The sequence below is a fragment of the Rhinatrema bivittatum genome, chromosome 5 (assembly GCF_901001135.1).
Source record: "Rhinatrema bivittatum chromosome 5, aRhiBiv1.1, whole genome shotgun sequence".
Taxonomy (NCBI): Eukaryota; Metazoa; Chordata; class Amphibia; order Gymnophiona; family Rhinatrematidae; genus Rhinatrema; species Rhinatrema bivittatum.
The window spans coordinates 211,778,075-211,792,845 of record NC_042619.1 but is presented as its reverse complement, the minus strand read 5'-3'; the positions used below and the strand labels follow the sequence as shown (position 1 = coordinate 211,792,845).

General features: G+C 44.3%; 1 protein-coding gene across 1 annotated transcript in view; it reads left to right on the top strand.

Annotated features, from left to right (window-relative positions):
• CFAP47 (cilia and flagella associated protein 47) overlaps positions 1-14,771 on the top strand; it is a 1,765,744-nt gene that overhangs the window by 18,890 nt on the left and 1,732,083 nt on the right. Inside the window, exon 2 of the mRNA XM_029603108.1 lies at positions 13,840-13,991. Within this exon, the coding sequence (XP_029458968.1) occupies positions 13,840-13,991 (152 nt within the window). The remainder of the gene's footprint in view (positions 1-13,839; positions 13,992-14,771) is intronic.

Here is a 14,771-nt window from a genome sequence, read left to right as displayed (position 1 = left end):
AGGCTGGGCTCTGTCTCTACTGTATGGGGCAGGTCATCTAATAGCCTGCTGCATGGTGAGGCTGATAAACTCCCAGGCCTAGGGTTCAACAGGGGGTCTAACCCTAGGCCTTACCTCACCAACTCCCCCGTTAGCTCTACTGGTGATAGTATCCATGGGCAACCAGGACTTCGCCACTCTGGTCCTAGTGGATTCTGGAGCAGAAGGGAACTTCCTCATGAAGGCCCTCGTGGACCACCTCCAAATACCCATGCTCTCTTGTCCGGTTCCCCTGGTGCTTTCCTCCAACCATGGGGATCCCCTGCCAGGGAAAGTCACCTGCATCACTGCTCCAGTAAAACTTCATACGGGCTCTCTCCAAGTTGAGCACCTGGCCTTTCGTGTAATCAACAAGGCCATCCATCCCATGATTCTGAGATTACCATGGCTCCAGCAACATTCACAATTCAATTGGGCATCCCTTCAACTTTCCTGGTGGAGCTCAGAATGCCACAGTTCCTGTTTAGAGAAGGTGGAGACTTGGCAATATCTCTCCACATCCATTGCTTTTGCTGGCCTTCCACCGCAGTACACAAAATTTGCCAATGTCTTCTCCAAGAAGAAAGCCAATATCTTGCCCCCTGTTAGAGAATTTGACTGTGCCATTGACTTACTACCTGATGTCAAGCCACCCTGTGGGAGGGTGTATCCCTTGTCTCTTCCTGAGACAAAGGCCATGTCCGAATACATTCAAGAGAACCTGGACAGGGATTATCTGTCGGTCCACCTCCGCAGCTGGTGCAGGCTTGTTCTTCGTGGCTAAGAAGGACAGGACTCTTCGTCACTGCATAGACTATTGAGTTCTGAATGCGATTAACTGGAAGGATTGTTATCCCTTACCCCTAATTTCGGAGCTGTTTGACCTCCTGCAAGGAGAAAAAATCTTCTCAAAACTGGATCTCCGGGGGGCTTAGAATTTAATTTGTATCTGACACGGCAACAAATGGAAAACAGCTATTAACACAAGAGATGGTCACTATGAGTACCTGGTGATGACTTTCGGTTTACGCAATGCTCCAGCCATGTTCTAAAACATGATGAATGAGATCTTCCTGGACCTTCTATATGAGTGTGTTGTAGTGTACCTCGACAGCATCTTAATTTTTTCCAAGGATCTTTCTTCCCATCGCTGGTATGCCTATCGGTACGCCAGCTTCTTCGGGACAACCAGCTTTATGCCAAGCTCGAAAAATGCTGTTCAAAAGGGAATGCCTTCTTTTTCTGAGCTACATTGTCTCCAGCAGGGGTTTTAACATGGACTCCAAAAAACTAGTATCCAAGACTGGCCTCAGCCTAGTGGGCTGTGGGCCCTGCAGAGATTCCTGGGCTTCGCTTATTATTATCGACATTTTATAAACAATTACTCCAAGATTGCTGTGCCACTTACGGCCCTTACACGTAAAGGAGCTAACACCAAACTCTAGCTACCAGAGGCCATGACAGCCTTCCAAGATTTAAAGGCCACCTTCCTTAGGGAGCCCTGCCTTCATCACCCAGATCCCATGCACCCCTTTGTTGATGAAGTAGACGCATCTTCTGTAGGGGTAGGGGCCATCTTGCGTCAGCACTTTTCTACAGGAAAAAATTCTCTCTGGCCGAACGTAATTTTGGGATTGGTGATAGGAAGCTACTAGTGATCAAATTTGGTGCTGTAGGAGTGGTGTCTCTGGTTGGAGGGAGCACAGCACAGCATCGCATAACCATCTATACCGACCATAAGAATTTGGAGCATTTCCAACAAGTCCAATGGCTTAATGCCCAACAGGCCCGCTGGTCCCTGTTTTTTTGCCTGCTTCAACTTCAAGCTCAGACAGGCCCACAGCTAAGAATGCTCATGCAGATACTCTTTCCTGCTTGTTTCTGACCCAAGACACTTTGGAACCACTCCGACACACCATCAACCTGGCCCAAGTCCTCCTTGCATGCACCATGGCTGTCCCACCAGGGAAGACGGTCGTTCTCAACAAACTTTGTTAAAAGGTGTTAAAATGGTCCCATGATTCCCGCATTGCAGACACCCTGGATGAGCCTGGACACTTGCATTGCTTCAACAGTTCTATTGGTGACCCCAAATGTGCGCATGGTATGAAAGAGGCTGTTTGTGTGTACTTATGCACATAATTTGATACAGACCTGCGGATGTGCGTGCAAATGCTGCCTCTACTGCTCAAGTGGGGGATTTTAGTAGACATGCATGCCAAAGTAATTATCAATTCCCCCACTTTATTCCCAGTTCGTCCAGGTAAAGGACTTCCTAACCTCCCTAGCTAAATAACCTCCCTTTTATCCTGTAAGCCCCACCCTTCAAACCTCGCTGATTAGCCTAGATTTTTTTATTTTACAACTTACACACCATCCATAGCAGAAGTAAAGTTCCGCGGTAGGGGACCAGTGAGCGCTTGTACGTATAAATATTTATGCACTGGTTTCATTCAAAAATCCTGGAACGCTCAAACCTCGCCCAGAATGCGCCCAGCCCTGCCCCTTCTTTAAGAAAAAAAATCTGTGCATGCTCCAGGAGATACGCGCGTACTCATGCGCCTTTTAAAATCCACGTGGTGCATGCGAGTACGACTTCTGCACGTATCTCCTAGCTTTGGCATGTGTAGGGCATGTGTAGGGCTTTTAAAATTCACCTTTATGGTATTAATTAAGCTCCCCCAGAACTTTACTTAAATAATTTGATTCCACAAATGACTAAATTTATCTAAATTACTTCCTTATGTTACTCTGTCAACCAATGTCAAGTTATTCTGTTTAGTCCAACCTCCTAATTAGTGGGTTAGTCTATAAAGTTAGAATGGAAGGTAGGGGGTGAGAGGGAGATGGGGTGGGCATGGAGGAGGGGGCTCCTTCCCTTCTACTTTTTCTTTCTAAACATAAGAAATAAAAATATCCATGCAAAATATCAATTTTTCAAAAATAGAAAGAACAAAATCTTGCTGTTGCTCCTTGTGATCTTGGATAAGTTACTTTACCCCCCATTGTCTCAGATACAAAGTTAGATTGTAAAGGAAATTCCTATAGTACCTGAATGTAATCTGCTCTGATGTAAACTATGAAGTGCCAAAAAGCATTATATAAAAAATCTAAAGCAAAAATATTCCCTTTCACAATAAGGTCTCAGCAGTTGAATTCAAGCCAGAAAAAAATCTATTTCTCATCAATAGCAGGGCTGAATTAGCCCTGCTGTCTGGGGGCATCCTCTGGTGGCCTGTGTGCAGAGCTTCTATCAGCAATTGCAAAGCTTTGGATCTGTGTAGCTGCACTTCTTCCTGTGCAAATCTTCTCCTCAGTCTGTTTTTTCTGCTCTGCCAGTCGCATGCGGAGATCTTTCTCTTTATTTTTCTCCTCAGTTTTAAAAACAAAACAAAACACTTTTCAGTGCTAGCATGGCACCTAAGCCGCCTGGCTTTAAATACTGCCAATGCGGTAAAGTTATGTCCATCACCGATTGACATAATTTTTGCTATATCTGCCTGGACCCTGAGCATGACCAGTCCAATTGCTGGGACTGTGGTTGCATGTCGCTCAGGGCCCAGACACAGAGTGCACTGAAGATTGCATGCCTGAGAGAAGACAAAGAAGCCGGGTCCTATGCTTCAATTTCGGAGCACCTTCCTCCCACTCCTCCCCGGGACCAAAAGTACATAGACCTGCGAAGGAGAAAAGATTGTCTTCCCTGGGACCCCAAAGTAAGCACAAGCGAACGATTCTAAATCCCCCATCACTTCCCGCCCCCCATGCCCAGCAAACCCACCATTAGTGAGTGGAGGAGTAGCAAAGTGGTTAGAGCAGTGGGCTATGAACCAGGAGACCAGGGTTTGAGTCCTGCTGTCACTCCTTGTGACCTTGGACAAGTCACTTTACCTTCCATTGCCTCGGGTACAAACTTAGGCCTGGATTTACCAACGCTCATGACGCATATGACGGATTCGGTGCCATGGAATGACCCCAAAAGACTCAGGCCTGCACAATCTAAGTCTGTGTGCAGGAGGGAACCGGGGATAGACCCTCAAAGTGTATTCACCGCACAAGAACTATACCCGGAATGCCCCCGGACTCTCCTTTATCAGGGGATTCCTCAGTAACTTCACAGAGAGTATACTCTGATCTCTCCTCCATCTCAAGAAGAAAGTGGTATTCACCCCAGCTTCAGGAACCTTTAGTAAAGAGGGGCAGGCTGTCTAATACATCGGAGTCAGCAACTCATCATGAATGAGGGACCTTGTCAAGCATCCTCCTGGCTGTGGTACTGACAGGGGCCAAGAAAACGCAGTCGGCCCACTACAAGCAGGTTCATTCTCACACCATATCTACCGAGGCAGGGGATCGGCATACCACTGTAGGAGGTGGCCTGGCTTCCAAAGCAATGTCCCAGATCTCAGACATTCTTAATAATTTCTTCACATCTCTAGAATCAGAGACCGGGAATCGTCCACCTCCGAGCCCCTCAGTGGTGGAGTTGCCCCCACAAGAAGAGTTTTCACCTCGACAGCAAGGTTTCCAGGGACAAGGAGGGTCTTTCCCACTCTCACTGTTATGGTTTAGCAGTGTTTGGGTGGATTCTTGGGTGCTGTGGCAGATGACCACGCCCACGGGGAGGAGCCCCGTGAGGCACCACAGCACTGGGCTAAACGCAGATGCACAAACACAGAATAGTTCTTTATTTATACAGCATGAAGTGAGCCACCAGAGGTGGCAGTAGTGAGGCAGTCTGGAAGTAGCAGTCTCAGAACCCTCGGCAGATGGAGCCCTTCTTACCCCGATGGTATAGGTGAAGTATAGGTTTCCCAGCACGGCAGTACTGTGGATGAGATAGACTGAGAGTTAGATTACTCACTAGATGGATGCTGTAGGTATGCAATTCCACCAGGTTGAAGAAGAAGGTACAGGTACCGAGGTAGGGAGAGCAGGCCCTCGAGGAGTGAGTACCTGATCCCTGTAAGGCACCTGAAATAAAGCAGAGGGCCCCCGAGGAGCGGGCACCCAGGTTAGCAATACCCCGAAGGGCAGAGAGAGCGCTTCCAGCAGCAGCAGGAAGCAGCAGAGTAGCTAAGACCGGCTGAGACCAATCTGTTGCTAACTCAATGAGCTAGCAAATGAGTTCAGGCTATATACCCAGATGGCATGACGTCAGTAGAGGGGAATGCCCCTGAGGTTCGCGTCATTGCTGGTATAATGACGTGGGTGGCGTACGTGCGCGCACCCTGGTAGGCCATTAGGAGGAGCATGGCGGGAGGCAGCACCATAGCCATTTCGGGGACGCCGGAGTGGTCGTCTTGCAGACGCGGCGGTAGCCATTTTCCCCAAGGCAGCGGGAGGAACTGTGAACAAGTTGAAGCAAACGGGGCGAAGCCGTCTAGCACCGATGGACGCAACACTCACCGTCACAGCCGAGCTTGGAACCGCTTGACTCTCCACCAGGATTTTCCACGGGCATTCCATCTGTCCCCCCGGAAGACCCCCCAGAACCATCTTTGCTGCATGAGGACCTCTCTTATTCTGTTTATAGAGAAAGTGGGGTCTCTACTGATGGTGGAAATGAAGAGGATATGAGACCCTAGAGCAGAGGTCCTTGGCATCCTGAAGATCTCGAGGTTCTGTCTGAGCCTTCCCATGCATTCTTAGATGTGGTCATGGAAAAAACCTGGGAATCTCCTTTCTTGGGACTTCCTGCTTCCAGAAAAATAGACCTGAAATTTTGAATGAGGAAGTTGCCGTAGTTTAGTGTGGTGTAGTTGTCTTGCTGCATGCCTCCATTGTGGTAGAATCGGCCATGAAGAAGGCAAAAAAGTCCAGGCTACATTCTAATGTGCCGCCAGGAAAGGAAAACCGCTACCTAGATGAGATCGGGAAGAAGGCCTTCCAGGTGGCCATGCTGAATGCAAAAATCAAACAGCACTAAATTCTACATTACTCAATATCTCTATGAGTGTTTTCATTTGCTCAAGCCCCTCCTTCGGAGTGAGTCCAGAAACATGGTGCTTCCTCCCCCATTCGTGACATGGAGGAAGGATTACGATACCTTCTGCGGAAAGTGTATGAAGCATTCGACACTTCGGCCCGTATGTTGGCGATGGCTATAGGAGCATGCAGGATGGCCTGGTTGAGAGCAGGTGTCATCCGGGAAGATGTTCATGAAGAGCTAGCCGATCTTCCATGCAAGGGAGATAATCTTTTTGGAGACAAGCTGAGGGAGGCAGTCTCACAGCTGAAGGAACAGAATGTAGCAGGTCAATCCTTGGCTTCACCTTCCAATGAACCGTCTGCTTCCAAGAGGTATTACCCCAGTTACTGGAGACCGAACTAACAACGACGTCCATATTGGCCATTTACTCCTTACCGAACGCAGACCTTTTCACATCCTAGGCTGCAAGTGCAGCCAGTGCCCCCAGGAGTAGATCTAGAGCCCAGCACCATCAAAGGCAGCTGTCAGCTACCACCCCAAAGCCACCTCAGAGTTTTTGAGTATAGCCGAGCCACTGCCACTGCTACATGTGGGAGGCCAAATAGCCTCCCACATAAGCCGGCTAAAAATGCAGGGCCTGTGGTCCCCATCAGAGTCCAGGTGTCAAATAAATCTGCTGGAGCTCAGAGTGATTCGAAATGCCCTTCTAACCTTCTCAAAGTTGCAGGAAAACGTATCATGATTCACATGGACAATCAAGTAGCTATGTTTTACATAAACAAGGAAGGAGGGTCAGGTTTGTGCCTCTTTGCAAGGAGGTGATCCGGATCCTCGAATGGGCAGAGACATATGCAATCTCCCTGCAAGCGACTTACTTTCCGGAAGTGGTTAACCTCATAACAGACCATCTAAGCAGGGTGTTTCACCCACATGAATGGTCTCTAAACCAGAGTGTGGCAGATGAACTCTTCGAGACATGGGGTCTCCCCCACATTGATCTTTTGATCTCGGAACACAACAGAAAAGATCCAGCATTCTGCTCCATATACCCCAGCTGAGAAAGATTTCTGCAGGCGCGTTGCTCATCCCGTGGACAGGGGGACTTCTATACGCTTACCCTCTGATCCCTCTCATCTTTTGGACCATACAAAAATGCATCGCAGATGTTGCAAACCTGATACTCATTGCTCTGGCATGGCCGAGACAACCTTGGTACGCCTTTCTGGTCTGACTATCCATAGTTCCTCCTATCTCGTTGGGGAACAGTGTGAATCTGCTAACGGACCCCATACATTCTTCATTTCATCTCACAGCATGGAGATTGAAAGGACAGTATTGAAACATCTGCACATGTTGGCAGGGGTGGAGGACATCCTCATATCGTCACGAACGTCTTCTACAAGGGAAAATTATCAAGGAAAATGGTACTGTTATTCAACTTGGTGCCAAGCGAAGGAAGTAAATCCATTTTCCTGCTCACCAGAGACCTTGCTAGAGTACCTTCACACTCTCTACCAGTCCTTCATGGCAACAGCCTTGGTCAGGGTTCATGTGAGTGCTATTGCAGCATATGATCACCCATACAATGGACTTCCAATATCGAACCATCCCCTGATTTCTCGTTTCATAAAAGGGATCTTGAGACTAAGACCACCAGTGACCAAACTGGCAGTCCCTTGGGATCTTAACCTAGTGCTGGAACAACTAATGCTCCCACCATTTGAACCGATGGACCATAGTCACATAAAATACATTACCTAGAAAGTGGTATTCCTGGTCGCCATTACTTCTGCCAGGAGGGTAATCATTACTCGCCGTTCACGACAAGGTCACCTTATGAACCCACTCTTCCTTCTTACCGTAAGTGGTTTCGCCTTTCCGCCTCAACCAAACCATTACCTTGCCAACCTTCTTCCAAAAGCCACACAGCAATTATAGAGAACGTCTCCTCCATACCTTGGACTGCAAAAGAGCTTTAGCGTACTACAAACAAAGGACACATTCTCCCGACAGATCTTCTTAGTTTTTTGTGTCTTTCAATCCAAACGCCCCAGTGGCAAAGAGGACTCTGTTGAGCTGGATATCACAATACATTCATTTTTGTTACATATAGTGATCAAGGATTCTTCTGGACAAAGCCCAAGCACACCAAGTTTGAGCAGTGGTGGCTTCATTAGCGCATCTCCACAAGGTGCTGTTGCTGGATATTTGTAAAGCAGATACCTGGTCATCTTTACACACCTTCATATCCCACTACTGTCTGGACCAGCAAACAGCTTCTGATGCCAGCACTGGGTTCAGCGGTGTTGTCTGCTTCAGTAAGAAAATGAGTCTGTCCACCTCATGAGCAGGTTGTGCATACAAGACTTTCGATGCCTGGCATAGGTCCCAGTCCCTATTTAGTTCTTATACGGAATGCACCGCAACCTGTAGCTAGGGACTCCCAGACAGCATGGCTAATTCAGCCCTGCTATCAATGGAAAAAATGAGTTTGCTTACCGTAAACAGTGTTTCCGTAGGTAGCAGGATGAATTAGCCATGCTATCTGGGGACGTTCTCCAGTGGCCTGTATTCGGAGCTTCTCTCAGCGATTACAGAGCTTTGGCTCTGTGCGGGTTATGTGTTTTCCCGCGCGAATCATCTCCTTCTCCTCAATCTGTAGCATAGCGCATTCAGCAAAGTGGTGCTTTCTGAGGCTGTCCAGGGAGGCGGATCGGTCAGCATAGCTAATTCATCCTGCTATCCTCGGAAACCCCATTTACGGTAAGCAAACTTGCTTTGTTTGTAATTCAGCGCTACAAAGTGTATGTAGTGCTTATATGAGTCTGTACAATGCTACATATAATATGCAGTGCTACATAAATATTTAGTAGTAGTAGTAATCTTGATGATTTATTGCAAGGGTTCCCAACCTGTTGAGAAGCACGGACCCCTTTTCAGCCTCCCAAAATTTTGTGGACCCTTACGCGCTTCTCCTTCAATTTTTTTGCTTGCATTTAAATGCCATATGGAAAACGGATTCATGTAACAACAAATAATATGCACTCCAGAATCATTTATAATATTTAACACTTAATATTAAAGATGAGATCCAAGATGACGTTCTGACTGCTGGGGGTTTCCTCAGTTATTACATACTTTCTTGGTTTTTTATGCTTGGAAGATGGTTTAAAGAAAGGAGTTTTCCTTTGAAAATCCGCTTGTAGGCCCATGGGTATTAGGCACATGGACTCACTGAAAATTATTCTAAAAGTGGTTATGAGAAAAAGGAGAAAAATGTATGCAACTGAATGAAAATAACCGTAAAATGAAATTAAGGCCAGTTCCTAGGTTCTGGTGCCAGTTCATGTTGGCGCTGGTCAGATTACATTTCTGGCCTGCTGGTAGGAGATAGCATATTTCACTGCTGGTTCCGTTATTTCTTTGTTTCTCTTGCTCTCAGACATGCTGGGGGCAGAAAGCTCTAACTACATATTACTACAAGTAGTCTCTCCTCTCTTACTGGCAAAATCTACAAAACATATTGACAAAGGGGTAGACCGTACCATACCACTTTCCTTAATGGGGAGAAGATTTCCATCAGTAAAGCAGAAAGTAAATGTTAAATAATCCTAAATAAACCAAGGTCATCAACACTCCCTGGCAGCAGCTCTTCCATTCTCTATTGTGCTTCACTGCCTCTATTTCCCTTCCTTCCAATAGAGAGTACATTGTATTTCCAATATAGGCAAAATAAACAGTACTAAACTGTGATGAATAGCAAACAAAAGTAGGCACAGATGAGACTGCAAACTTTGGGCCAGATTTAAGTTTTGGACAAAAAAGCACAAAATATATGCAAGCCAGTTTGTTTTCATACTTTTGGAAACTTTTTTGTTTAAGAATTTAATTTTCTGTACTTCTGGCAAAACAAATATTGCCTCAGAAAAATGTATGCAAGGAAAATCTGCTGCTAAAAGCTCTGTAGGACTTTGCATGATTCTTACAATTTGTGTGTATGAGCAAAGGTCCCACAGTGCTTTTATTTCAGAAGTTTATTTATAGACATTTGATATCTTGCTTTTTACCAAGAATGGCCTGAAGGCGGATTACATCAAATTGAAAAACAAACAATGCCATATGAATTACTATATGGTTGGTATCAAATTCACAGTCAGCTTCTTCACAGCTGGTATAGCAGTAAGAATCCAGTGGGGTGTAACATGGCCTTCAATATAAGTAGTCACGTGGTTCAGGTGGTTAGGTAACTGGACTGGAGATTTCTGCTGGGAAGGTCTGGACGAAGAGCCATGTTTTAGTTTTTTTTTCTGAACGTGAGGTAGCAGGGCTCAGGGCATAAAGTTACAGGTATTTTGTTCCAAATATTTCGTGTGTAGCAGCTGAAGGCTCAGAGTATAGCATAGGACAATTTGGCGGAGGACAGAGGAGGGAAGAAAGGAGGGAGGAAAGGAGAGCCAATTGGGAGGATCAGAATTTTCTTGTAAGAGAGAAGGTACTGTGGGGCCTGTTTATTCATGTATTTGAAGATAAAGCAGAGTTTTGAATTTTATCCTGCTTTTGACTGGTAGCCAGTGTAATTGATGTAGTATTGGTTTAATGTGGTCTGTTGCTTTAGCTCCTACCAGAATTCTTGTGGCTGTACTCTGTAGGAGCTGGAGATGCTTCATACTGTATTATGAAATGCCATTGAGTAGAGAGTTGCAGTAATCAATTCTGCAGGATTTTGTTTATCAAGGTAGTTGCACAGTTGGTGAAGCTGGCACAGATGCATGAATGAGGTTCTTTCCTCCTTTGCAATGTGATTTTCTATGCTGAGGTTCTGATTGAGTTGAACCCTGCAGGCTTCATACGGATTTTTTGGGATGCAGTGGGTACCTAATAGGCTGGGTAGTAGTGATCTTAATGGATGAACTTGGTGGCTGATTCAGAAGAGTTCCAATTTGGAGGGGTTCAGTTTGAGTTTATGGTCACTAAGCCATTGAGCTACTGCTGTGAGACAGTTATTGAGATTAAAAATTGAGGAAGTCTGGCTGGACCCAATTTTTATGCAGAGTTGAATGCCATCTGCTAAAAGGTTGAACTCACTATAACATCATATACATAAGCTGAAAAATAATGTCTTTTAATCGTGTGGACACCTCATAAATTTACGTGGGCTTATCACTGAATGCCTCACGTTAAGGTTGTGCAGCATTTTGAAGGCTGCTATGCACGTCTATTAACTTTACTTAGACTGTGCCCTTAATGTATAATCATTGATGACCACACTGTCTTTGTCTTTTTGTTTTTGAATTTTAACTCGTATTTGTTTTGCAAAAGAAACCGAACACTTATCTGAGCATTGCTTGAACAGTATTTGACAACACCGACCCAACCCGACACGATACGTGTTTCGTGGGCTTCATCAGGGGTGGAAAACATATGCGGTGTCTATAATACAAAAAACAAGTCATTATACTTATCTTTCTTATAAACTTGAAAAACAGTCCAAGACTTTATGCAAGCTAACATACGTTCTGTCTCTGTCTTTCTGCAAGCACTGCTACTCGGTTTCAGCTTTAAACTAGCAGCGACCCGCCATGACTCTTAACTGTCTTTTTAAACTAAACCGGAAGTACAGGGTTAGCCAATCGGTTCTGGGGGAGTGGCTACAACTGCCAATCAATTTCTAAATCAGAGAAGACCATTCAACACTGTCGTTTAGTCCTTCTGGTACTTCAGTGGCCAGAGTGAAGATCCACCACTGTTCATGGTAATTGAGTTGATAACTGAAATCGCCGCCGCGATCACCCCTGCTTATTTGTTCCAATACTGTCCATTTAAGCTCTTCAAAAGAATGACGCATTTGCAGGCAGTGATTCACAATGGGAGCCCACGAAACACGTATCATGTCGGGTTGGGTCGGTGTTGTCAAATACTGTTCAAGCAATGCTCAGATAAGTGTCCGGTTTCTTCTGCAAAACAAATACGAGTTAAAATTCAAAAACAAAAAGACAAAGACAGTGTGGTCATCAATGATTATACATTAAGGGCACAGTCTAAGTAAAGTTAATAGACGTGCATAGCAGCCTTCAAAACGCTGCACAACCTTAACGTGAGGCATTCAGTGTTAAGCCCACGTAAATTTATGACGTGTCCACACGATTAAAATACATTATTTTTCAGCTTATGTATATGATGTTATAGTGAGTTCATTGTCTGAATATACATCATATCGAATCAGTTTTTGTTTATACAATATATCTGCTAAAAGGTTGCATTTAATATTGAAGGTCTGAATGAGGTCACAGTTTCTCTAGATTTTTTTTTTTAAATTAAATATGACAGCAAATAAGGCTCAGAAGAGGTGTTTAGTTTGCCCAATTCATTCCTGGTGCAGTGCCATATAGACCCCAGTTGATCCCAGGCTTTTTCTCATTTCTTTGTAACTTTGCTTATCCAGGTCTTCTTGTATTCTGTCCCTGGCTTTTACCTTCTCTAGGAGGCTATTCCATGCATCCACTATTCTTGCCATGAAGAAATATTTAATTATGTTACTCCTTAGTCAGCCCATCTGGAGCATCATAATGTGACCTCTTGTTCTAGAGCATTTTTTCCTCTTAAAAAAGTTTGCTTCCTGTGCCTGATTTATACCTTTGAGGAATTCAAATATCTCTGTCACATCCGCTCTGTCTCTAGTCTCCCCTAGGTCTCATCCCACACCCTGTTTTGCTACTTTGAGATCATGGGACACAATCCCCCTAAGGCCTGTTTCCTGGTTGGTGCACATCAGTGTCTCACTCACTGCTGTGCACTGCTCCCTTGGATTTTGCATTGAATCTTAACTGCCAAGCATGCAAGCTTTCTTAGATCTCTGGTTGTTTTGACTGCTTGCTCAAGTGTGTCCAAGTTTTAGGAAATTAAATCTGTGGGCAAAAGATGTGTTATTGTCAATCGCAGACTCGCAGGCCTTCTGCATTTTTTTTGCCCTAAACTTGAATCTGGCCTGTAGCTTAGATGTCAATGAATTCTTGCTTATACTGAATTCATTAGAAGCTCTTACTCTGCTTATTTTTTTTTTAAGCATAGGACGTGATTATTTTTATTGTGGACACTGAGAGGTCGATATTCAAAAACTGTTTATCCGGCTAACTAGCTGAGCTGCACAACAGCAGATGAAAATGGACCCCTTAGGAAATAGCTTCCTGAATTTGGGTAAATTGAGCCCAGTTTAAGCCAACAAGATACATTGCTTTAGGAAATCCTGTAATGTTATAGTTCTGTTTCTGGAGCTCAGAACAGTGTCACAGGACCTCAAATCTATGATTTACTCATTCCTAAAAAAAGGAAATTCAAACATTGCTGGCAATTTCTTGGAATTTGCTTCTTCTATTTCATATTCATGATGTGGGAATAGGGTTGCCAACTGGCTCCAGATTTTCAGGACAGGTTGATCCAACCCTGGTTTTGTTCTCCTGCATGCAGGTACTTATAGTCTTGATTTTCTGAGGGAATGCAATAGGTAAATCAGAATAAGTCCCAGCATGCAATGGGGTAAAACCAGGACTGGATCAACCTCTCCTGAAAATCTGAAGCTGGTTGGCAACCCTATGTGGGAAGCAGTAGTGATAGCTTAGAAAGAATAGATGCATGTTCCATGACAACATATAGTCTATACTGCCAAAGGTCCTCTTTATGTCTCCAAAAATACGCATTATATAATGAATCACACCACATTATACAAATATGGAAAAGAGATCTGCCTCCTAACATGCTTTGTGGGTTTTTGATTTCAAAGAATATATCTTTTTGGGAAGAAAAACCCTGACACCTGCTGGTTATTTGTATGCTCATCTGTGAACAAGGAATGAATGCAGCAGACTGAGTGACATTTTTGCTTTCGTTTGCAGTTCAACGTGATTGTGGCAAATCCAGAGAAACCCATTGCTCCAGGGCTTCAGCTGACAGCTACAGTAGAATATTATCCCTCCAAGAATGAAGACATTGAAGAAAAACTGCTCATCTGTGTGGACAAGGATGTTTTTCATATTCCTTTAATAGGGTAATGCTAGTTGGGGATAATTTTGTGACATCATGCAAAAGTTATCCGGCAAATAGATGCATAATTTTCACCAATTTTTAAAGTAGAATTACAGGCATAAGTCCACTTTGAAAATCATCCCAGCAAATCTACCTGCACACACTTAAGGCTGGAAATATTTCTGGAAGTTTTACGCGCATACGTTTGAATTTTCAAATATCTGTGCATATGTTTGAACCCATCCTCCAACTCTTCCCACAATCATGCTTCTGCTTTGTCTGGGTAAACTTAACATGCAAGTTGGTAATGTGGGCATGTTTACTTGCATATCAGGTGGACAGTTTAAAAAACAATATTTCTTCAGGTAAAACACTGGAAATGTTTCTGAAACTTACCCTTGAGGTAATTTTTTAACAGGTTACACTGATTATGTACATAAGTTCATTTTGAAAATTGATGTAACTTGTGCATGTAACTGAAGTGACCTTTCCTGAGGGTCATTTTCAAAGAGTCTTCAGTGGGTAATCAGTGCTTTAACCCACAGAAATGGCTCTTAGAAAGTTATGCGACTGACATGCTGGTAATGTTGTCCAGGTGAATTTGTGTGTGTACTTTTGCAGGATTTTCAAAGCAAACTTATGTGTGTAAGTTTGTTTTGAAAATTGCTGTAATTTAGGATTATAACAGCTCGCATGTTATTAAATTTTCAGAAGTGTTTCCATGGGTAACTCAGTGTTTTACCTGCAGAAATGTTGTCTGTGCAAAAGTTCACTTTGAAAATTCTGCAAAAGTGCATGAAGA